This window comes from Stegostoma tigrinum, chromosome 4 (assembly GCF_030684315.1).
Source record: "Stegostoma tigrinum isolate sSteTig4 chromosome 4, sSteTig4.hap1, whole genome shotgun sequence".
Taxonomy (NCBI): Eukaryota; Metazoa; Chordata; class Chondrichthyes; order Orectolobiformes; family Stegostomatidae; genus Stegostoma; species Stegostoma tigrinum.
The window spans coordinates 53904095-53930550 of record NC_081357.1 but is presented as its reverse complement, the minus strand read 5'-3'; the positions used below and the strand labels follow the sequence as shown (position 1 = coordinate 53930550).

Genomic DNA, 26456 nt, shown 5'->3' with positions numbered 1-26456 from the left:
ATGCATACAGCTGTGGAATCACTAGTAATGTTTCCAGTGATGCAAGCATGCCTTTGGAAGCCAAAATGCATTTAAAAAAGAAACTCCTAAAATCCCTGAATGGAAGATACAAGATCAATTTCTAGGTTACCAATGATGAACTAGGTATGAAATTGCAGGATGGCCTTTTTTAAAATACATTCATGGGATGAAGGCATTGCTAACTAGACCAGCACTTATTGCCCATCCCCAATTTCCCAGAAGGTAGTTGAGTCAACCACATTGCTGTGGGTCTGGAGTCACATATTGGTCAGGATGGTAGTTTACTTCCCTATAGGTCATTAGTGAACCTGATTTTCATCCCCCACGCCCACCACACCCCCCCCACCCCACCACCAAAACAATCGACAATGCCTTACAGTCATCATTAGGCTCTTAATTCCAGATATTTACTAAATTCAAATTCCACTATCTACCAAGGCAGGATGCAAACCCGATCCCCAAACATTACCTGTGTCTCTGGATTAACAGTCTAGCAAAAATACCACTAGACCATTGGCTCCCCTATTTGGGCAAATATAAGTGAACAAATTGGTCATCATCAAGTTGTTGTAGGCTAATGTCTTGTTCTTACTTCAGATGAAATTCTGCAACAGTGCCCGAAGGTAAGCACCCAAAAAGAAAACCAGTGACATTTTTGAAGACAAATGTACATGAAATCATATTACCCTATCGACAAATGTTAACAGCAAAAGCAAAATTTGTGTTATAAAGTTTAATTTAGTAAATTATTATACATGCTTGTTGTGTGCATTAACACATCTATTAAGAAGTACGGTCAGAAATAAGGCTAAGCAATTCAGATGTGGTCACTTGAACGCTTCAGTTTGTCACCTTATGGAAACACATTTCTACAGATTTTTTTTATAGACTATAGTGAACTCCCTCGTGCCATTTTACAATGTACACTGTCATAAATTTTATGATTTGGGACATGGCTTCAATGATGGGAGCACATATTACCAATATGGTTAGCAAGCCTAACTTGCAGCCTGCCAATTTCTCACCCATTAAAATGAATGGTCTAAACCATAAAAATGGCTTCATGACCCAGAGGGGAAATAGGGGTGATTCAAATAGATAGCTAGCTACGAAACTGAATTATGATTTGAATTGAATCAGTATTTGAGTTTATTTTACACTTGTCAGATTGTTATAAATGTCGTATCTATCTATCAGTTCTCTGGCATCTGTCCAATCAATAATTCATAAATATATCTGTCTACCTGACAAATCAGTTTGTCTAGCTCCAACTGACCTATCTTTCTGCTTAATTGTATATACATACGTAATTAGTATTTCCATTTTGATTGCTTTCCTATGGCTTCCAGAGGACGTAGTCAGTGAAATATGAAGTGTTCACTACTGATCTATATCAGCATATGACTGTCTCCTCATGCGTCATCAAGGCAGCTGTTAGAGTAGTTACCTCAGTTTCCTGCCTATACAGCATGAGCCCAGTGAACCCTCCTGTTCTGAGTGAGCGTGCTATTAGTTTGGTTATCTGGGAAATGAACAGTTTGTTCTGTGGTTCTGCTGAAAAGTAACCTAGGCCTAGCTAACATTTCAAAAGAAACACCCTATCAAGCAGCAGGGCAATTTGCACTCACATGCTCCACACAAAAGAGCCTTTCTGACAGATCACAACTGTTTGTTTATGAACATTTGTGTCCACAAAAGGCAAAATGATAGGCCAGCACAGAATCTGAAGAAGGGTCATGCCGAAACGTTAGCTTTCCTGCTCCTATGATACTGCTTGGCCTGCTGTGTTCATCCAGCTCTACACCTTGTTATCACAGAATCTAGGACTCCTTCTGGTATTAGGAAGGCTGCCAATGTATTATGAGCATTTTTGATCAGCAGCCACTAGGTAAAGGAAATGTTGGTTTTTAGGTTGCTGTCTTCCTATTTTGCTAGGTGCCAGATGAGCCTGCTTGCCTTGACAATATTAATCTCAAACCAACATCCCAAATGATCAAAACCAAAAGAATTGCAGATGCTGCAAATCAGGAACAAAAACAAATAGTCAGTTTATTCGGTCATTATCACATTGCTTTTTGAGGTGTTTTCTTGGGTATTTTGGCTTCTACATTACAGCAATGACTACTTTAAAAGTATTTAATGAATGTGAAGCATTTTCTGATGCTCTAAAATAGGAGCAAATTACTGCAGATGCTGAAATTTGGACTGAAAACAACAAAAGCTGCATGACCTGCTGTGATCTCCAGCATTTGTCATTTTCAGTTCTGATGCTCTAAAACTGTGAACGGTGCTATACAAAGGCAAGACTATTTTCACGCAACTTTATTACTGCATAATTCAGTTAAAAAAGATTGAAAATGCAGTATGACAGTGGGACAATCTACAAACACTGCAGCATTTATAAAAGCCATCGTTTGAAAGTGTTGTCGGTATTAAATCAGGACTTCTGTTATGCATTTGACTGTGTACGGCAATCAGCCAAAGTTTTAATTAGATGGGCACCCCTTCAAGCTGAACTGAAAAAAAAATCAGTGAATGCAACCAAAAATAAAGACCAAAATCGACGCTGTATCCTCAATCTGGTTTATCACTAACAATGGTGCAGCAAGTTTGGACAATATCTATTCCATGCTGACTCGCAATGCATCAGTGAAAGGAATTCAAATGTTACCGATACTCTTTCAAAAATGTTCAAGCGCGGTTGTACTTTGATCCAACGAAATGACAAACTGTAGCACTTGTTAAAAAAAGTGTCAAACTCACGGAAATCTAGAGCGGTTTGACAGGTTGCTTGCCTGACCATGTTATAACGAGGCATCAGTGTTACAATTAAATATCTTAACCCTCTGAGCAGAGCTTCGAAGGACCATTGAAGATGGTCAGACAGACTTAGTTATGCGTTAAGTTTTCGGTGGATGCAGGAGAGCTATCACCCTGACACACCGGAGATAGACGGCGATGTGAGCGCTGCAAATGAATAGGAAACTTGTTTGAAAACCATTCGGTCAAACAGTTCTCGATCCCCAGCTCAAGCGCGCACACACACACACACACACACACACAGTTCAAGGGGGGAGGGGGGTCCGGTCTGCCAGCAATAAAGGCCGAAATTGGATACTAGGAGAGATTAATTACCAAGATAGGGAATGATAATGCAAGTTAAATGGGAAAGTAATTAAAGTGCACCTTCCATGAAAATTATTCATTGCCGATGGATCAGGTGACAGATAAATCAGAAAACCGTTTTTAAAGAAAAAGCGCCAGGTTAACCCAGGCAGGATTTCCCCTGGTAAGGGTTTGCTAGTTTCCGCAGCTGTTGAATTGAATTATGCTGGCCAGTGCTCATCAAATTACTACATTGCAACATACTTGAAAAGCAGAGAGAAGGGTAGGGTAATGTAAAACTACTCAAATAAATGTTTGCAGAAAAGCTGTCAAAGACTTTGCTTTGGAAAGAGGCGAGCAGGAGCGGAAGCGGTCAGCCATGGAGCTCTAGATTACTGGATCATTCGACACCATTTAGTGCTATTATTGCAACAGTATCCATCAAAATGGGAGTGATAAATTAATACGATTTCAACTCCCCACTGACTCACTCAAAGATTAAAGAGACAATATGCTTTCTACTAGAATCGCTCAGTAAGCTTATCCTTTTTTATTCTTGCCTGGAGTGGTTACTTTTCTAATCGAATGGAACTCGGCTCTACAAAAAGCGTTCTTTCACATACACACGTACACATAGAGCTTCCTGCTTACGACGAGTCACCGTGCCAGGTTCAAACCGGATCCAGTCAAGTCCTTAGAAAAGTAATCAATACCATGGGGAAAAAGACCCACAGCTCTTTCTCAACAATTGTTTCTTTTTGACTGGTACCAGCAAAATGCAAATCAGGGTTTGGTCTTCTACTCTTAACTTAAAAGCTTTGGCCTCTATGTTACCATCTATCGAAAAGCCAGCTGAAGGTTTCAAATGGGATACTAATATTATTATGGGGAAAAAAGTCATTCACGGGAATGCGAACTTTGCTGGCTAAGCCTGGAGTTATTACCTAAATGTTAGTAAACCTTTGGCTCACCTGGTCAGAAAATCATGGAGTTTAGAAAGTTGTTTTAAGGTGGTCTTATTGAAACATACAAATTTATGATGGGCCTTGATAAGGTAGATATTAAGAAGATGTAATATTGAGCCAATCTCAAATAAGTCAACACTGCCTCCTCATTCTGAAACCCTCAGTTAAAACTAAGATGTGGAGGAGTTTTGTCTCCCAGGGAGTAGTGAATGTCTGGAATTCTCTACTCCAGACAGTTGTGGAGGATAGATCACATTTCAAGAGGAGATTAATAAATGTTTGAAATCCCTTCTGGGTTTGAGGACTTAGAACAGCTAACGTGAAAACAGAATTGAGGCTTGGGGCAGTACAGCCATGATCTTATTGGATGGTAGGGCAGGCTGAAGGAGCCAAATATCCTACACTTATATTTCTTCTGTTCTTGTATGCAAAGATGTGAGGCAAATAGACAGTTGTTGAATTGTTTGTGCATAAATTTTCAATAATACAGTAAACAGTTTGGGAAGTTTCTGTCATAAGAGCAAAATGAATCATGTCGTACGATACAAATTGACTGCACACAGTTTCTCAAATTTCATTACCATGGGGTTAGAATAGATGGATGTTTGATGACTGGTGTAGACATAATGGGCCAATGGACTCTTTCCATGCTGTAAAATTCTAAGCCTCATCTGTAATATGAACTCCACACATCAGTGTATCAAAATATCTCCTTGATTCAATTATCAACTAGAGCTACATACTATTGCATTATGGTGATATGGAAAAGTATAATTTCTGCTCCAAGAACTGCCATCTACAACTTATATGCCAATGACAATTCCCTTCCATTGAACGACCCTATCCCATGTGAAAACTGGTTCTTGTATATTGCCCTAGCCTTTCTCCAATTAGTATCAACTGCTCTTAATCATAACTAGAGCATGCACAATTAACACAGAATTTGCAACATTAGTATTGGAATAAATCCTAACAGCATCCAACACCAATGCATGTATTAAGTTCCAAAAGCATCATGACATAGCAATTCAGAGCAGAAAATGTCTGTTTTCCTCTTATTAGCCCTGTTGGTCTGAAGCCAGCTGTACTGCCCATGGCTGTGATCATTTAAAATATTACAGACCAGTAAGGTTTAATTAAATCGTTGTCTTAATTCGACAAGCTATTGAGGAGCAACTGACTTCATTTTTACTATTTCAGCATGCATGAAGAAATGTACAACAGTAGCAGAAATCATAAAAAAATCCATTTACAAGCTATAAAAAGCCATGAAACTTTTTTGTGAAATTCATCAGACAGGTTTTAACAATGCTGTTCAATAATTCAGACTTCTAAAGGTTCTTAACTGTTCCATTTCTTTAAAAAATTACATAAAAATAACAACTTTTCAGGCTGAGGAGTTCATAATCGTACTGCAAAATATCATTTAAAGCTGCAGATTATTGTTTTTACTCTCAATTCCTCCAACTAATTGTTAAAGTTTAACACGGCTATGTTTAGCAGTTTAAACATTTGGTTTTATAATGCATCCAACTAAAAAGTGTTTGTTTTTGCAGGAACTCTAGAGTAAAATAAAAAAAAGAACTGGGTTTTGACCTTGATACAGTGTTGGGCCAAACACAACAAAAGAGCTGATTTCCAGATGAGGTAGAAGTGACTGCCTTTGACATCAAAGCAATTTTAACTGAGTATTCCATCAATGAACGTGAGTAAAATTAAATCAGTGGGAATCAGGAGGCAAGCTTTATACCGGTTGGCTCATACCTTGTACAAACAACAATGGCTGTGGCATTGGAGACCAGATATCTTGGCCCTGAGTCATCATTTCACTGTAGGAATTCCTCAGAGCACTTCCCATCTCTAAGCATTTTTAGTAACTTCATCAATACTAGTCCCTCCATCACAAAGTTAGCATTGGGCAGGTTTTCTGATGATTGAACTGTGTTCTGCACTTTTCACAATTCCTCAGGTGCTGAAGCAGTCTCCATGCAGCTAGACCTGCAGGATGTTCAAACATGAGCTGGTAAGTGGCAAGTAATATTCATACCACAGAAGTGCCAGGCAATGTCCATCTCCAACAAGAGTATCTCTACTTGACTTTCAAGATCATTACTATTGTCGGATTTCCAATGACAACATTCTGGAGGTCATCATTGACCAGAAACTGAACTTGCCAAATGAATACTGATGCTGCAAAACTAGATCAAATGCTGAGAAGTCTGTGTCATCTAAGTCATGCCCTCACTCTCCAAAGACTCTCAGCACACCTATGAGACACAATTCTGGAGAATGACGGAATACTCTTCAATTGCATGTGTGAGTGCAGCTCCATCAACATTTACCAAGTTCAAAGCCATCCAGACCTATTTATTCAGGGACACACCTACCATCATAAACATTCATTCCTTCCACTGCTAACACACCGGTGTACACACAATGTGCACTATCTACAAGGTGCAATTGAGAACAAGACAGCGGAAGTCCGTGGCTCCCAATGGTGGAGTAATTAAACTCAGGGATACACAGATTTGGCAGAATATCTAGAGGTTTATGTGGCTGAAGATAGAGAAGGAATGAGATAATGCAGGTATTTTGAAGCAAATTGAGAATTTCAAAATTGAGTTTTTATTAGAGCATCAATATGGAGCATCAAACGCAAGGTTGATAGACGGGCATGACTTGGGGTGAGTTAGGATAGCAGCATTTAGGGCTGGGTTCAATGTTCCTCAGACCCTTTATGGCAATGGGCTTCCAAAGAACACTCAAAACAATCTGACTAAAATAAAGGAAAAAATCAGATTCTGCAAATTTGAAATTAAAAAAGTGCTGGAAATACTCAGCAGGTTCGACAGTAGAGTGAGAGATAAAAACAAAGATATTTCTTCAGTATGCTCCTACTTCCAAAGTAGAATCTCATTTGACTCAAAACATTAGCCCTTACGTATTCAAAACTGTATCTCATATCACTCTAGTCTGAAATACTCTTCTGCCCCGTCACGTAAAACATCGTTATAGTCTCTCTAATGGAGCTTGCCACTTTCTGGATTTAATTCCCTTTGTGCACTATCTTTAGTGCATCGAATGACATTTGCATGAATTCCTCCCTTACTATTTTAAAACAGTCAGACTAATAGATATGCTAAAGATAGCATACACGAAATTAACACCATTTGAGTCAACTTGTGACAAATCCAGGTCCGTTTTTGTCCTGTATATAATTATGCCAATTGGAAATTAGGCTGAAACTGTCCAATCTCATTTTATGGTGATGCTTAAACCAAATGTGACAGAATACGTTTCTGCTGAATGTCAGGTCTAGATTTGACCCAAATCCAAGATTTAAAAGTCAAATGGGCAGATCAAATGCACCACTAAAAAAATCCCAACAACACAGCAGTTTATAGTAGGGATTTCTGCATATAGTTTTTTTTTAAAATTACATTTTCACCAAAGTATTTATTTGCGTGTCCTGTAACAAAATTATCTATAATTTCTCAAGTAACCAGATAATATTGCAACAATGCAAAAATGTGAAGGAAATATGTGTTAATTAATCATGGAACATGCTGTATGTCTTCAGGCATTTTTTTCAACAGCAGTATCTATTGGGATATGGGGAAATCTGGCAGGATGGAAGTTCACATTCTTTTACGTTTGAGGACCAATAAATTATTATTTTTGGAATTTTTGTTTGTTTTGTTACTCATTATTTTAATCACCATGAAAATAATACATAATTTATTAAATTGTGTGCTTAATTAAGATTAATGTGGAAATGTCAGCAAGATTAAGACAATGATATGCATTATACGGACACAGTTTGAAGCACCTACATGAAAAATCCATGTTCCATTAAATAAATATGCAAATTAGCAATGTAAACTGTAGAATTGATAAATGCTAATGTTATACATGAACGTTGAGTGGCTTACAAAGAATATAAAAATTCATCTCATGAACTATTTTTAACTTTAATATTTATTAATGAAATTGCATCTTAATTGCTATCTATATGACGGTTCTTGTGTAATTAAAATATACTTAATAATAATTGAAATTATGACACCTTGTTAGTCTTGAAACAAGAATAAGAAAGACCCAGATTGAAATGACAAAAATCCAAAGAACTGCAGATGCTGGAAATCTGAAACAAAAGCCGAAATTGATGAAAAATCTCGTCTTGCAGCATCTCTGGAGAGAAACCAGACTTCACGATTTGAGTCCAGTGACCCTTCTATGAGACTGATGGTAACTAGAAAAAGGATGCTTATTATGTAGAAGATGGGGTGGGCGGAGGAGTAAACAATAGGTAGAGACAGAGTGCAAAGAGAGATAAAAACAGTTGGACAGAAAGGACTCGATAAAGACCAGCCTCGGAAAATGAATAGCTGTGAATGACAATGTGTGGTAGCAGCCCTTGTGATGACAAGGCTTGGTGTGTGCGGGTGGAGGAAAGTATTGGAGAAGGTGCTTAAGCCCTAAAATTGTTGAACTCGATATTAAGTCCAGAAGGCTGCAGAGGTGCTCTCTTCCAGTTTGCACTCAGCTTCCCTGGTGCATTACAGCAAGTCTGAGACAAAGATGTTGGTCAGAGAACACAATGGTGTGTTGAAGAGGCAGGCAAATGGAAGATCAGGGTTTCTGTTGTGGACAAAACGTAGGTGACACAGTCTGTGCTTCATTTCCCCAATGTAGTGGAGATATGTTTTGAGCAGCAAATACAGTAGACTAGATTGAGTGAAGTACTGGTAAATCGGTGCTTCACCTGGAAGACAAATGAGTTTTATATAGTCCCATTCTCCTGCCCCATTCTTTTAAAGATATCCCAATTAATTTTCAATTGAAATCACATTAGAAAATTCAAAATTCTAAGATTGGACAACACAATTAAGACTAATATCATTTAATGTAACAAAATATTTGATTTTTTTTAATTATTCACTGACGAGACATGAATATCACTCTCATGACCAACATTTATTGTTAATGCTCTTGTGTGAAAGAAAATTGAGGAATGAACTTGAAATTCAGCAGGTGTAAAGAGAAAAGTTGCTGTGGAAAATTGCAGATGGTATATTGGTGCTCAATCAGTGTCTCATCATCATGTAACCATCAGAATTCCTTCTGAAATAGCACAATTTTATTTTCATGAGTGCATGCTTTCAGTTCAGTCACCCTTCTTTACTTAGTCTGTGCCAGAGACGTGAAAGCTTTTTCTTTTCAGATCTTTACACATATGACGGAAATTTACTGCAGAAACCAATCCTCTGTCCTGTTCCTTCCAATAAATGCTACTTTTCTCTTAAAATACTTGACTGCAATAGGCAGCCTTATACCCGGGTTGTTAAATTTCCTCTGCTTGCTGCGATTGTGGTGGTACTTAACAATCTAGATGACCAATGTGTTTCACTAATGAATGTTTATATACACTTAGGAGAACACCAGAAATTGCAGATACAAGTCGAGGATCCAAGATCTGATGTTCTCAGGATCGACTTCATGCCAGATTTCAGATTTTCCTGGGTTTTGAATGTCCAACTTGTGCAATGCCTCAAAATAATAAAGACCATGAAACTACAACAGATTCCGATACTAATTCACAACATGAAGCTAATATAGGTCTGAAACTAATGAGTTCCAGAGTGAGATGAGAGTGACAGGCTTTGACATCAAGACCATATTTGAAAGAGCGTGGTATCAAGGAGCTCTAGCAAAACTAGAGTCAATGGAAATTGATGGGAAAACTCTCCACTGGTTGGAGTCACACCAAGCACATTGGAAGATGATTATGGTTGTTGGAAGTCAGTCAACTCAACTCCAGGACATCTCTTCAGGAATTCCTCAGGGTAGTGTCCTAGGCCAGACTATATTCAGCTGCTTCGTCAATGAACTCTTCTCCATCATAAGATCAGAAGTAGGGATGATCATTGATGATTGCGCAATGTTCACCACTGTTCACAATTCTTTAGATACTGGAGCAATCCTTGTCTAAATGCAGCAGGACCTGGACAATATCCAGGCTGTGGCAAGTAACGTTCACACTGCACAAATGCCAGGCTATGCCTGTTTCCAAGAAGAAGCAATCTAATCACTGTCCTTTGTCATCCAATGGTGTTACCATCACTGAATGCCCTATGATCAACATGCTGGAGGTAACTATTGACCAGAAACTCAACTGGACTCACCACATAAACATACTGGCTATAAGAGCAGGTCAGAGGCTAGGAATACTGTAGCCAACAACTCATCTCCTTACTCAACAAAGCCTGGCCACCACCTATAAGGCACAAGTCATAAGTGTGATGAAATACTCCTCACTTGCCTGGATGAGTGCAGCTCTAATATCACTAAAGAAGCTTGAAATCATCAACGACACTGGTACCACGTCTATAAACATCCACTCCTTCCACTATTGACACTTTGTAACAGCAGTGTGTGCCATTTACAAGATACACTACAAAAATTCATCCAGCTTCCTTAAAAAAACACTTTCCAAACTCGTAAGCACTTCCATCTGGAAGGGCCAAGGCAGTAGATACTTGGGAATACCACCACATGCAACTTCCCCTCCAAGCTAGTCACCGTTCTGACTTGGAAATATAACACCATTCCTTTGGTGTTGTTGGGTAAAAATCATTGAATTCTTTCCCTGACAGCATTGTGGGACTACCTGGACTTCTGCGATTCAAGAAAGCGGCTCATTGCCACTTTCTCAAGGGCAACGATTAATGGGCAATAAACGCTGGCCCAGCCAGGCCATGAGTGAATTTTTAAAAAACCCTGAAACTGATACAGTTCCTGATCCTAAAACAGACCCTGGAACTTGCCAGCATACCATTTCAAAAATGTTCAGGAATTGGAGAATTCTAGTTTCCAGACACCTGGCTTTTAGGCATTGTATTTGTAGCCAATCCCGTCAAATCTAAATAGCTTCTTTTGGGTTTGAGAGATGCATGCTATATACCCACATAAAGTGCACTCTGAAAAATATGTCAGGCTTTTATTTCTAACAAACATCCAGATTAGAATAGCCCAATCTGATAACGAAATGTGAATTTTACAAACAATGGATTTTTTTTTGAAAACCTTTGTTCACTGGGCCTAAAAATTTCATCATGAAATTCTTCAGTGTGCCCATTTTTGCAGCAAAAGTAAGGAACTCTCCTGCTAACTTGGCAAGAACTATGATGGAAGTAACTGTTGGATCTTATGGAATGTGCCACCTTCACCCAAATTAAAAGCTACCACATTGATAGCTGCCTTGTTGTAATTTAACCGTGGAAGCAATGTTAATTGCTTTATGGAATGATTTCTGCCCCATCTCAGCTAATAGGCAGCAACTCTGTAGTCCTAGAATGACCTCAGGGTGCGACAGCAACACTGAGATTTCTTGCAGCCCCAACACATTGAGGGGAACATGCATGTTTGTGGTGAGAAAACTTGCAGAAGTCCTGTTAAACTGTCTGGGGTGGGACTGGGGAAGTGATTGATGAATCTGTTTGTGTTTTGGGGGAGGGAGTGAAACACTTATGATGTGCCCAGGGATTCTGCTAAGCAGGTGTCCCGACTTGTACAACACCAGTCTGTGCAGCAGTAGCTACCAGGCTTCCTGCATGGGGTGGTCCTCCTACTAATCAGGTACAATGCCAGCAGCAGCAGAGTCCTTAGGCCTTTCAGTGATCATTAACTGGCATGTCCTTCACTGTAAAATTTCAGACAAGTTCAGCGTGTGTCGGTGTCAGGCGGGCCACACATTTGGGTAAATGTGCTCCCACTTGCATCTCTTGGGACACAACCATTTTTCTTTAATAGTAATCACTTGTCGTTCATTATCTCCAGAGTCCACTGAAATGGATTAAGAAAAGGAAACTACATTCAGAAATCTGTGTGTGCTTTTCTCATGAACAGACCGGAAATGGACTGAGATTATCACAAATCGCAGTGAGGCAGAGTAAAACATATTGTAGGTCACGAGAATTAAATTTCACTGAATATATTACTGCCAGTGACATTCATGCAAGACTGCAATCATTTCAATTTCTTTTAGTGTTTGGGTAGCACTGTTCCAATTGTGTGAATTTTGATATGATCTTCACTTTGTTTCATGGTTGTGTATATTTGCTAATTTTCTTTTCTCCCTGGGATGTCTAGTATGACACTTAATACCTAGTTTGAGTGAGCAGAAATGTATCCTGTTCCTAGTCCTTATAAATGCCAACTTGCAAATGACTTCTCGGCAGCTAATAAGAACAGCTTGAGTTAAATCTCCCTAAGTATTCTGCAAGGGGTAAAGATTTTACTTGCCAACTGCAAAACTCCTCAGGAGTTAGGTGTTGTTAGATGCGATGCTGACGTTGAAAGCTTGCGAAGGTCACTGCTGAAGTATTGCCAGCAGTGGAAAGTATTTTAATTCTGGTCAGCCTAGGGATGACATTTCAACTTTATTTTTCACCAGGAATGAGCACAATGAAAATGGTTGCTCAGCACTTACATTCCTGTCCTCACTGATGTTTGACACTTCCACTGAGATAGGGTTTTTGAAGTGATTGGCCTACAACACACTCAAAACATTGATATTTTGAGCTGAACAGATTATACCTTAAAGGAAACTGTAGTTATTTTTTTCAAATGTAATATGTTAGTTCTGTGCATTGTTCCTGACACCACAAAAATCAAGTTCATTGTTCCCTCTCCAATGTCTTATCTTTTGCAGCCATTCTCCAGAATTGCTTCCTAAGATCTAATCATGCTGCTGGATGTTCTAAACTCTTGTAATCAGTGAGCCGCCCCCAAAAGAACAAGCAGCCACTGACAGAATGCAAATTAAACATAATTGTAGAAATGTTCAAACATTCGCTAACATCCATTGTGTGGGCAATGGATTCATTCTGCCTGCCCCCTGCCAAATAAATGTGATCATCTGAAGTTTAACCTTCCTATCATGTTGTACAATGTACATGTCTGGCTAGCCTTTTTATTAATGCTTTAAGACTATGGTTTGGCCAATGCTGTGTAAACTAATATCATGCAATCTTGCACAGAGCGTGCTGAAACATGGTCATACCTTTAACCATGTGATAATCATTGACTTAGAAGATGTATTTTATACAAAGAAAGCACACTTTGACACACACACACACATTTCACACATCTGTAGCGTTGATTTTTTCTTTTTTATCACTCAATGGTTCTGCGTCGGGTTACAGTTTAATCTTAACATTTTAATTTTAACAGCACATTCAAAATGGATATCATTTTCCCTGGGGTGGGAAACATGACCTTTCATGATATGACAACTTACTTACTGTGAAATGTGTGTCCATTTAAATGTGACTTCAAAAAGTCAATTTTACTGAGCTATGAAGGGTCTGTTTATTCAGCTGTGTCATGAAATCCATGGTTGACTTCCAAACGCCACTAATATATGTGGCTCAGCAGGAGTTGTTTCTAGAGCTGTGAGGTGACTGATGTTTTTTTTTGATTGAGAGATATCTGACCAAATGATAGGATTAAATTTTATGAAATGTTTTTTTAAAGGCTTTTTTGTATTATGAGAGATTAATGAGCATTGAGATAAGAGGTTTTTTTTCACGAAGAGTTTCAACGGCTGTATTTGATTGACAGTTCTGAGCTTTGAAAATGGGGGATTTTATAAGGTGATTTTGAATACCTAGTTTTTTTTAATACTGTTGAGTATTTTATGCACTGGGTGGGTGAATGGTAAATGAGACTGGGAGCAGAAAGGCCATGGTCAATAAAAGGCAAGATAGAGGAACCTGGATAGTGATGTTAAGGTCGGGTCAAGTGGTTGAAAGGTAAGGAATGGCATGTTTAACAACTATATAGAGAAATGGGCCAAAGTCCTAGCGAGCAGTGACATACGTTCTGATCTACTGGTCTCAGCATCTACCCAAACACAGAAGTGTTATGGTAAAGGAAGTCAGTTAGCCCACTGTGTTTACACCAACTCTTTAAATAAGTATCGTTATCTGCAAATTTCCTACCTTATCTGTGCACATTATTTATATCTAAATAGTCAGCCAATATGCTTGTGAATGTTTCAACTGAATATGGTTTTTGGGTCTGAATTGTGAGGCACCAGGCACAATCCCAGTCTCCATCTGTCACTGAGACCAAAATTCCGGACAAATGAACTTACTGTCCAAAGCTGGGCATGTGATGTCAGGGAATGGTTGAACTGTGCAAAATATTTTCTCCTTCTCCCTCCCTCTCTCTCACACAACATGTACACTCTCTCACAACAGACACATACTTTCTCACATACATACAGTCTTGCTCTCACACACGCGATCGTTCACACAAATATATACAACTCTTACACACATGCAAACGTGCACTCACATCCGCTCTCTCACTCACAGCCACCTCTCAGACACACAACCCACACTCTCACTCTGGGGTCAATGCCTTAAACGTCAGCTTTTGTGCTCCTGAGATGCTGCTTGGCCTGCTGTGTTCATCCAGCTTCACACTTTATTATGCCCACATTCTCACTCGCTAATATTGTCTCATGCTCACACATTGACTCATAGGCACATACTCACGTGCTCTGTTACACACACCTTCTGACACACACACACACATGCACACACATGCACACATTCTTTTATTGACAGGCACAAACTGTCTCACTAACATATACACTATACTTAGTCTTTCACGCATATGAAAATCCCATACCCTTCCCCACACACTCTCTTGCTCACAGAAACACACAGACCGTCTTGTTCATATACATTTTGATCCACAGATGAACATGTATGGATACACACATTTGTTTGTACACACACTCTTGCTTACACTCACGCACACTCTTACACAACACATTCCACAAGCAAATCCCTCTGCCTCTGAGCACAAGCCACTCGGGAGTTTCAGGACATAGTGATAAATCTGTCTGGCTCTAATTCACTCAACTGGTTTCGATTATATTTTTGGGACTTATTTTTTCTTCCATGTAATTATGTCGGACTAATTTTTCTTGTCAAATGCCAGTTTGAAACCAGAGGAAAGGAATGAAAAATGTAGCTTTCAAATTTCTGGCAGCCAGTGTGTTCCTTAACCTTTCAAATTTGAAGCCACAAATAGTGATCTAGCAAACAACCGATGCATGTTAATATCACCGAATAATATTTTAAGTTAAATGCTATTTCAAGGAGTAAGTTGAAATGCCCCTGAGATACTAAAGTAGTGGCTCAGTTTAGTTGTTCAGCATTACTATAATGTCATCTCAATACAGGCAATAGTGATGTTAACTCAGGATCAGGAGGACACAATCATTTCTTTGTCAGAGGCTTTGAGTTTTAAACCAGTTCAAGACACTTGTGGCTAGGTTTTATGGCCTCCCACTTGGCCTTTCCTCAGTGCAGGGAGGAAGCAGAAACATAAGATGTGTTGTGTGGCTAGCCTACCTCCTTCCTACTTAGTACCAGCCTGTCCCCAGTGTTACAGAGGACATGAGGTAATGGGGGAGAAGGTGTAAAACATCCACCGTGTCACCTGACTTTATGCCTACTGATGCCTTTAATTGCCCAATTAAAGGTGCTTCAATCCGACTTCCATAAAATGTGAACTTTGACAGGCAGGCCAGAGTGTAAAGGCCGTTCCTAAAATTGCTATTTTAAAAAGGCGAGATAGCAGGGAGGGCACAACATTTAGTGGGCCAACTGTGCATCGGGAATGTCACACCCTCTATTCCCCTCTCCTCCTGCCATCCTAACCCACCCCCCCAAAGAATGATCATGGTTCTTCTTCATGGAGCTGTTTGCTGAACCATCAGCACCCAGAATGGAGATCTGATTCTATCTAAAAGTCTTGGGAATGAATATTATGTCCCCAACATACAATGTAGTCCTTGAGCTCTTGGCTGAAACTCCAATGCAAGACTGAGGGTGTCTTGAGTTGTTGTCCTTCTGAAGACACAAAATCGAGGCCCTGACTGCCACCAGGAATCTCAGGCTACTGTTCTGGCTAATATCTCTCAAGGAACATTGAAAGCAGGTGATCTGATCACTTATTCTGTTTGTGTGTCCTTGTGTGTGGAGAGGAGTCACATTACAACAAAAGGCTACGTTTCAAAAGTACTTCATTGATGACAAGGTACTTTGGGGTCTCCAGCAGTTGTGAAACGTGCTTTGCAAATGCAAGTTCTTCTTTCTGCAAAGTGGCTACGTAAGCTAGTTAGCCATGATTCAACTTTATTCTGTGTCAGATCTTTACGTGCCATCAATTTTACAGAGCACAGAGCAGCAATAGCTGTGTATTATGTTAAACAATGGACACCAAAAGGATCTGCAACTAAGTATGACAGTTTTCCTTTTGGGGCATGTGCCTTGACACATCTAGTATTTGTTTTATTCAGTTGTATCATGTGAGCACACGCTGAGAAACAGGACCCGACAGCGTAGGGAAAATCTGCGCGAGCAGTACGATGAGCTCGGTTTGAGCATTACACCTTCAGATTTCCTCACTTACGTACAAAACTGCTCAAGTAATGATATCTCATGTCAGGAAATAAGACACAGCTAGGGCAGAAGGGCACTCAATTACAATTCATTCAAGCATTTCCTCCCAAGGCTTGAGAAAATGAGGCCTGAGTGGGAACTGGGCATTCACTCAGAGAGGTGAGTTAATATCTCACCAGAATCTGAGCTGAACCTATGACCTTCATTATCCTTTCTTTGACTTTTACGCTCTGCTTCATCTTTTTTGTTCCACACTGTTAAATAAAGGAGAGTCACTGGATGCATTAATGGTCAGCAGTTAACTTAATTGGCAGTTTGTCACTATCTAGCACCTTGCCACTCAGTAAAAGCTTAAAAGATGCAGTCAAGATACACCTTACTGGAACTCTCATTGAATTCTGCCACAAATCCCGACAATAATCCACATCGTTTGGATTCCGACCAGTGTATTCCGACCATTTCAGTCATAACTGCATCCAATCAGCATCAGTTACTGTAAGAGCCAACGATCAACGTCTCAGCCCGAAAACAGCCTGACTGAAGGGAGGAACACCAAGTACCAATCACAACCAATCTGGTTGTATTTATTGTATTTCAGAAAAATGGGATCAAACAAAGTTGGCTACACTAGACTCCTTTATCCAGACCGTGGATTCGAAAATAATCATCAGGACTCCCTGTTGAAATCAACAGCACAAACATTCCAGTACAATCCTGCAAAATCAACTTAGGTGAAGTGGACATTGTACTCAAGTGGCCAAATACTGTCTCACCTGCCACATACTGCTTTCTCAACATTCAAATGGCCAGTGAACTAGGGAAGGACAAAGAAAATGCTTCAAAGTCACTCTGAAATTATCCTTGTAGTGCAGTAGTTGCATTAATATTCTTCACTGGTCAGAGCTTTCTACCAATCATTCAAAATGACAATGATTTCTCCATCAAGCAGCATCATGCTTTACATTCAAATACCCTAATGATAAGGCTGGGCATTGACAGAAGAAGAAAGAAAATAAAGCAAATCTTGCACTCAATTTTTGTTCATTCATGGAATGTGGCTATCGTTGGTTACCTCTGCATTTATTGTCCATCTTAATTGCCCTTGAGAATATGGTGGTGAGCTGAGCTGTGGTCCAGAGCTGCTACACCCACAATACTGTTAAAAAGGGAGCTTGTATTACCTTATGGGAACGCCTATCGTATGTGCACAAAGTTGTGCAGATCGTGAACTGGCTTCTTCAGTCACTCAAAGACCCGTGGCAGAAACTCTCAATCCTGAATGGACATCATCCTTAAATCGACTGATAACCGGTGACAGCTTTTAGTGGTGAGAGATGCCCACAGTGATGTTGTAGGGCCCTATTCTATCCCTTTTGTCGAATTTTCCAGATTTTTAAACAGTAATAAAAGACTATAACACATAGATTTAATGTCACCTCTTTCATTTATTTTGATATCGAAGGCAATGTCCCCACTCTTGCTTTCCCAAATTCCAGCATTAAGAGGCATTGTTATGAAGTGCTACTGATTCACGTGTCTTCAAAATGATTAAGGTTGCACAATAAAGAATTATTAAACCAATATTTTGGTTCTGCCGGCTACTCATGTAGGGATTGTGAAATAAGCATTTCCTAACAAGTATTTTCACTGTTGTACTGTAATTGATGGCCAAATATTTTTTAAGAATTGAGAACACTAATTGTCTGTTGCTGACACGCCATGGCTAATTAAGAACTGCTTGCTTGGAAGAAGCACTAATTGTTTTTCACAGGCCTCCTTTCCTCGTCCTTGTGTCCTTGCTGAGTCGAGTAGTCATTGGCCCAAGTGCAAGTCTCTGTCACGTATCTTGTCACTGAACATACATCATCACTTTCTGTTCATCCTCGATTCATTCTGCTGGCTCACAACAATTATCTCTCTCTTAGTGCTTGACCTCTCAGCAAATGGAGTGCAGAAAGGTTGCTAATTTTTTTTTCCCATGGACTTAAAAGTTAATTGATCTCCATTCAGCTGCCCAGAAACATTTTCACTGAGCTAGTTTAATGATGAATCAACTTGTGCCAGTTAAAATCCTCTGCTTCCTTCGAGGCACACATTCCATCATGGCATTATTGACCCGAGTCTTGATTTTGACATTCAGCAGCATAAGTCAAATCAACACTGCAAAATGCTGACCTTCAGTTTATTTATTCTTTGTTTATCACTCCTGGCAGGAATCCTTGAGTGCTTTGCGCTTGTCTCCTCAGTTGTTTTTAAACTGGAGCATTTTCTCTCTGGAGATCAAACTAAGGCCCAAATCACCCATTCAAAAAATATACCTGTTGGACCGTTATGACTTTTGTCAAAGCTGGCCATGAGAAAAAGGCATGAGTTGGGCGATATGTCTCTGATGGGGTGTTTAATTAAACAATCCAGAACACTTAAAAACATTTTACTTGCATTTCCGGGATCCATGACACACAGCGGAGGCAATGGCCTCATGATATTATTGCTGGACTGTTAATCCAGGGACCCAGCTAATGTTCTGGGGCACAGATTCAAATCCGGCTGTGGCAGAAGGTGGCATTTGAATTCAATAAAAATCTGAAATTAAGAGACTGATGAATCCATTGTCGATTGTTGGAAAAGTCCATCTAATTCACTAATGTCCTACAGGGAAAGAAACTGATATCCTTACCTGGTCTGGTCTCCATGACTCTAAATCCACAGCAATGCGGTCAATTCTTCATTGCCCTCAGGAGTGATTAATAAGTGCCAGTCTAGCCAGTGATACCCACATTCCGAGAATGAGTTAAAAAAAAATTCTGCTGCCATCAATTTGTGACAAAAAAATTAAAATACTGCAGCCTAAAATGGAAAGCTGTAAGGCTGAAGGAGCAGATTCATCTCAAATAAAAAGTCCATAACACACAGAGTAACAGCAGCATGCTATTTGTGCTTAACAATAACAGTATAGATTTGGGGGAAGATGAATTACAACAATATTTTGGTGTTTTATGACTCTTAATGCACAGTTGTCTTCATACAAATAAAACAAACTCTTCTCTTGTTTGAAAAGTACTTTTTTTGTCATAACAACGCAGTCAGTGTTGCAATGAGGCATTACAGTTTACGTTACTCCAGAGTGCATATTACGAAACAAATAGAAAAAGTGTAAAAACAAGCACTGATGAATGACATTAGGGAAATTTCAGGCATTGACCACTTCCACCAAGAATGAACTTAGCTTCTTCCCCTTGACATTCAGTAGCATTACATTACTTAATCCCTACCATCAACACTGACCAGAAACTGGACAGGACTGGCCATATATTGATGTGGCTACATCAGCAAGTCAGAAGTTGAGAATTCTGCAGCAACTAATTCATTGCCTGATGCCACAAAGCCTTTCATTTAAAATGAAAGCTCAGGAGTGTGATGGAACGCTCCTCACTTTCTTGGATGAGTGTAGTTTTAAAAACACTGAAGAAACTGACCCCATACAGGACGGAGCTGCCATCACAATCACAATCTTAAAAACTAGCAGCAGACAGTGACAGTCGTGTGTACCATCTAGACATCGAACTGCAGCAACTGACCAAGGTTTCTTCAGCCAACACTTTCCAAACATGCCAACTGCATCATCTAGAAAAACAAAGGTAGCAAACACCTGGGAACATCACTTTCAACATGTTTGTTACTGAGTCACTCACAATGCTCACTTCGACATCTACAGTCATTCCTTTGCTATTGTGGATCAAAACAGCACATAGGGAGTACAAAGAGAACACAGAATGCAGCAATTCAAGAAAATAGTCTCACCTTCCCAGGGGCAATTAGGTTCAGACAACAAATGGTTTCTTTGCCATTGATTCGTACATCCCAAGACAAAATAATGAAAAGCTAAGCAGCTCTGTCTGACACTGAGACAATGGGCTGGATGGTCTCCGACTGGGCCATCTATTCTCTGTTTCAACGTATATTAAGCTGAAGGTGGCATTTGAATTCAATAAAAATCTGGACAGTCAGTAAAACTGTACGATATGCATACATCACTTTGAAAATCCAGCCGTTTAGTCATACGGTACTTGCATTGCAACTGAAAATGTAAGTAAAACAGAAATTGCTATTGGTGGTATTCCCTAATAGAGTGTGAATGTGCCGCCCTGACACTAAATAAACACTGAAAAAAACTGCGGTTACTGTAAATTGGAGATTAAAAATAGAAATCGCTGGAAAAGCTTAGCAGGTCTTGAAGCATTGTTGGAGAGAAATCAGAGTTAATGTTTTGGGTCACTCAACCTGAAATGTTAACTCTGATTTCTGATTTCTTTCCACAGATGCTGCCAGACCTACTGAGCTTTCCAGCAATTTTTACTTTTGTTCTGACACTGCTCGTTCCACTTGTTTAAATAGCATTAACTCTTTAATTTAAATGGTTGAACATGTTGAACAAAAAACTGTTGACAAGTGACTTTTTTACAAATGTTTTAACTCCACAGACGTCAGTATCCCATCACCAAGTCACCCTTTATTTACATGTGGAGAGTTCTGATCCAGCCTCCTTAGAGCCAGTTCTTACAGTGATCAGAACCTCTGACACTCCTGTTTATATCTGTCAGCCAGGGCTCCCTGATTGGACCAGATTAACAGCCCCAATCAGGGAACACATATTCTATGAGGTGCACCTAGCTGACCTCGGTATTATCACTGCACAACCCATAGAAGGTGAGGGAGAGGTAGGGACAGGGGAAATCGGAGGGGATCAAATTCACTTCATTCACAAGCCACAAAATAATGGCCCTGCTTATAAGAAATTTCACTTTGTTTTTCAGATAACTTAGAACTGTCAGAAATGTTGAAACCACAGCAGGAATAAAACTGAGAATAATCTGATACACAAATGGCAGGCATGAACGGTTCATTTAGTTGTTTTTGTAATGGAAATTGTAAGCTCGCGGATACTTTGGGAGGACCTTCATTTTGCAGAAAGGTGGATAAGAGCTTTGCTGAGAATTATATCAGGGTATGAGGGCAGAGTTAGGAGAAGTCACTGTAGGAAATGGGGCCTCTGTTCATAAATAGGTTCACAGGGATGCTTTAATCTTCCAAACTTGATTAATTCAACTACAGGCATATTATTAGTATTATTATATATTCGTAATATTAGTAAGGCAAAGGCATTTAATGAAAGAAATTGTTCCAAATCTTACAGTACCAAAACTGGACACAGAGTGAGTAAATCAGTTCAACTTCTTGGACTTAACACCAGATGACCATTGCAAAGGAGAAATTAAGTTGATGACAGTAAATATAATAGAGGCAGTTAAACCGTGAAAACATTTCCGGGGATTAAGCTGGAAATAAAAGAGGTGTTACAGATCAACATCGCGACTACATTAAATGGGTTTGGCTCTTGTTTGCTCATTGCCTTACCTGCTTGACTTGTGGTTATGCTGACAGCTGCAAATAACCTTTGGGTCCGACTCAGGTCTGACACGCCATTCACGGCTTCAACCTCAAACGTATAGTTGGCATGGGCCAGTAGATCCACAACCGTCACGTATGTATCTGCCAGTCCTGACTGCTGGGGCATGAAGCCAATGCTGCTGCCACAAGGCACACACTCACCCTGCTCCCAGCTGCATTGTTTGCACATGATCCTGTAGGTGACATCATCCCGACCTCCGGTATCTGCTGGTGGGCCCCACTCTAAACTCACTGTTGTCTGATTGATGTTATAAATGAGATTTTGCGGTGCAGAAGGTGGTCCTTTGGAACCAGAAGAAAATATCAGTCAGAAACAGACACGCTACTGGACACTGACACTTACAAATTCTTACATATGTTGCTGGCAAGATTAGCATTTATTGCCTATTTCTAACTTTCCTTTTAACTGAATGGCTTGATCAGATAAGAGTCAACAACATTGCTATGGAGATAATGGGAACTGCAGATGCTGGAGATTCCAAGATAATAAAATGTGAGGCTGGATGAACACAGCAGGCCAAGCAGCATCTCAGGAGCACAAAAGCTGACGTTTCGGGCCTAGACCCTTCATCAGAGAGGGGGATGGGGGGAGGGAACTGGAATAAATAGGGAGAGAGGGGGAGGCGGACCGAAGATGGAGAGTAAAGAAGATAGGTGGAGAGGGTGTAGGTGGGGAGGTAGGGAGGGGATAGGTCAGTCCAGGGAAGACGGACAGGTCAAGGAGGTGGGATGAGGTTAGTAGGTAGCTGGGGGTGCGGCTTGGGGTGGGAGGAAGGGATGGGTGAGAGGAAGAACCGGTTAGGGAGGCAGAGACAGGTTGGACTGGTTTTGGGATGCAGTGGGTGGGGGGGAAGAGCTGGGCTGGTTGTGTGGTGCAGTGGGGGGAGGGGATGAACTGGGCTGGTTGAGGGATGCAGTGGGGGAAGGGGAGATTTTGAAACTGGTGAAGTCCACATTGATACCATATGGCTGCAGGGTTCCCAGGCGGAATATGAGTTGCTGTTCCTGCAACCTTCGGGTGGCATCATTGTGGCAGTGCAGGAGGCCCATGATGGACATGTCATCAAGAGAATGGGAGGGGGAGTGGAAATGGTTTGCGACTGGGAGGTGCAGTTGTTTGTTGCGAACTGAGCGGAGGTGTTCTGCAAAGCGGTCCCCAAGCCTCCGCTTGGTTTCCCCAATGTAGAGAAAGCCGCACTGGGTACAGTGGATGCAGTATACCACATTGGCAGATGTGCAGGTGAACCTCTGCTTAATGTGGAATGTCATCTTGGGGCCTGGGATGGGGGTGAGGGAGGAGGTGTGGGGACAAGTGTAGCATTTCCTGCGGTTGCAGGGGAAGGTGCCGGGTGTGGTGGGGTTGGAGGGCAGTGTGGAGCGAACAAGGGAGTCACGGAGAGAGTGGTCTCTCCGGAAAGCAGACAGGGGTGGGGATGGAAAAATGTCTTGGGTGGTGGGGTCGGATTGTAAATGGCGGAAGTGTCGGAGGATAATGCGTTGTATCCGGAGGTTGGTAGGGTGGTGTGTGAGAACGAGGGGGATCCTCTTGGGGCGGTTGTGGCGGGGGCGGGGTGTGAGGGATGTGTCGCGGGAAATGCGGGAGACGCGGTCAAGGGCGTGCTCAATCACCGTGGGGGGGAAGTTGCGGTCCTTAAAGAACTTGGACATCTGGGTCTTATCGTGGGAGCAGATGCGGCGGAGGCGGAGGAATTGGGAATAGGGGATGGAATTTTTGCAGGAGGGTGGGTGGGAGGAGGTGTATTCTAGGTAGCTGTGGGAGTCGGTGGGCTTGTAATGGACATCAGTTACAAGCTGGTTGCCTGAGATGGAGACTGAGAGGTCCAGGAAGGTGAGGGAAGGTGTCTGCTTTCCGGAGAGACCACTCTCTCCGTGACTCCCTTGTTCGCTCCACACTGCCCTCCAACCCCACCACACCCGGCACCTTCCCCTGCAACCGCAGGAAATGCTACACTTGTCCCCACACCTCCTCCCTCACCCCCATCCCAGGCCCCAAGATGACATTCCACATTAAGCAGAGGTTCACCTGCACATCTGCCAATGTGGTATACTGCATCCACTGTACCCGGTGCGGCTTTCTCTACATTGGGGAAACCAAGCGGAGGCTTGGGGACCGCTTTGCAGAACACCTCCGCTCAGTTCGCAACAAACAACTGCACCTCCCAGTCGCAAACCATTTCCACTCCCCCTCCCATTCTCTTGATGACATGTCCATCATGGGCCTCCTGCACTGCCACAATGATGCCACCCGAAGGTTGCAGGAACAGCAACTCATATTCCGCCTGGGAACCCTGCAGCCATATGGTATCAATGTGGACTTCACCAGTTTCAAAATCTCCCCTTCCCCCACTGCATCCCTCAACCAGCCCAGTTCATCCCCTCCCCCCACTGCACCACACAACCAGCCCAGCTCTTCCCCCCCACCCACTGCATCCCAAAACCAGTCCAACCTGTCTCTGCCTCCCTAACCGGTTCTTCCTCTCACCCATCCCTTCCTCCCACCCCAAGCCGCACCCCCAGCTACCTACTAACCTCATCCCACCTCCTTGACCTGTCCGTCTTCCCTGGACTGACCTATCCCCTCCCTACCTCCCCACCTACACCCTCTCCACCTATCTTCTTTACTCTCCATCTTCGGTCCGCCTCCCCCTCTCTCCCTATTTATTCCAGTTCCCTCCCCCCATCCCCCTCTCTGATGAAGGGTCTAGGCCCGAAACGTCAGCTTTTGTGCTCCTGAGATGCTGCTTGGCCTGCTGTGTTCATCCAGCCTCACATTTTATTAACATTGCTATGGAGTCCAGGTCACAATTACCCCAGCCCAGGATAAAGATGGAAGATGTCACATTAATTAATCAGATGGGTTTTCAAGGCAATTGTTTGTAGCTGGAGCAGTGATCATCATTACTGAGGCTAGCTTTAGATTCTAAATTGATTAACCAAATTTAAATTCCATGAGCTTCCATGTTGGAACCCATGCCCATAGATCATCAGGCCAGTTCTCTTGGTTCACAAGTCGCCTTTAGAGACGCAAACCTGCTGTAATTACCTGACCTGTGTGTCTTGAGAAACACAGTAATATGGCTGAATCCAAACTGCCCTCTCCGATGGCTAAACGAGAGATCCAGTTCAAAGGCAAATAGGGATGTGGAACAAATACTGGCCTTATCAACAACATCCACATCCCATGAAGGAATTAAAAAAAAAACAAGCAGCTCCCAATGAGCTAATAAATGCTATTTCAAAGAATTTGCAGGCTTTCTTTTACAAAATCAGAATCTTGATCAATTGGATTAGATTGCTGGAACTATTAGTTGATATAATGGCATTCCAGGGCTTGGCCTAGGTATCCAACTCAAATTAGTGCAATTATTGTTATTGGCATTGGACACAGTGGAACAAGAGTAGGTAAACCTGGGAAAAGAACTGGCATGGGTTTTGATGTGGTTATGTTTACTGCCCTCAGTTTTCCTCATTTCTACTGAATGTAGCAGGCCCTGAGTTCAATAGTACCCAATTTCAGTTTCAAAATGATCAGAAATCATGAGTGTCAGCCACCCTGATCAGGCACGCCTGACACTGTACACCTGGTCAGTGGAAGTAATGATGTTAAGCCACGGTCACTCTTAAAAGCCTGCCTCAATCCAAGAAACGGAGCAAAAAAGCACACAAATTTCTGTTCCTGGTCAACAATCAGTTTGAGCTGAAGAAGTTCATTGACTGGAGTGCACGGCCTCAAACTGGGTCCATTACACAGGCCCTATTGCTACGCAGGTATATAAAAGATACACTGTCTGTATGTCTGGAAAGATTAAACATTTTGCTGTCGTTGAGGTACAATAAGTGAACTTACTTGTACAAGATACAGAGGGAGGGTCAGTGAGAGCTCTATAGTAACCATCCTCACATTCACACCGTGAGGAGCCTTCCTGAGCTGTGTGACTATGAGCTGGGCATCGGGCACATCGATGGTCCTGTGATGATGGCTTGTAGAATCCTGGCTCACAAGCTGCCAAAGGAAACGTATCATTTTAATGTCAGTGACTTTGTCAGTCGTACTTCCTTAAAGTCCAGAGCATGATTTCATTGAGAACATTGCAAAGAAAAATTAAAAACTAAAAAAGTGGTCACATAATGCACATTAGGGCTAACTTAGGTACTTGGGAAGGTGCAAGAAGTCAAAGCAAAATGCACTGATCAACTACAATAGTCACCCCTTCAGCTCGCTAATGGTCATTCTAGTGCCTTAGCGCACACTACTAAGGTAGAGAAACTAAATCACTTTATGCCAGTATTTAAGTCAGCACAGAATTGTCTCATCTATTTGTAGTTTGCCCATTAATTTTACATCAATTGAATCATTTTTCCCCCAACTGTAAACCAATATAAATCCCCA

At 41.3% G+C, this 26456-nt stretch overlaps 1 protein-coding gene across 6 annotated transcripts in view; it reads right to left on the bottom strand.

Annotated features, from left to right (window-relative positions):
- Nucleotides 1-26456, bottom strand: part of epha7 (eph receptor A7) — a 285269-nt gene that overhangs the window by 150743 nt on the left and 108070 nt on the right. For 5 of the 6 annotated variants that reach the window (XM_048531168.2, XM_048531170.2, XM_048531171.2 and 2 more), the window contains exons 4-5: nucleotides 25914-26069; nucleotides 21992-22327 (exon numbers count right to left, since the gene is read on the bottom strand). The exons of the other annotated variant lie outside the window; for it this stretch is intronic. In XM_048531168.2, the coding sequence (XP_048387125.1) occupies nucleotides 21992-22327; nucleotides 25914-26069 (492 nt within the window). The remainder of the gene's footprint in view (nucleotides 1-21991; nucleotides 22328-25913; nucleotides 26070-26456) is intronic. 6 annotated transcript variants of the gene reach the window in all.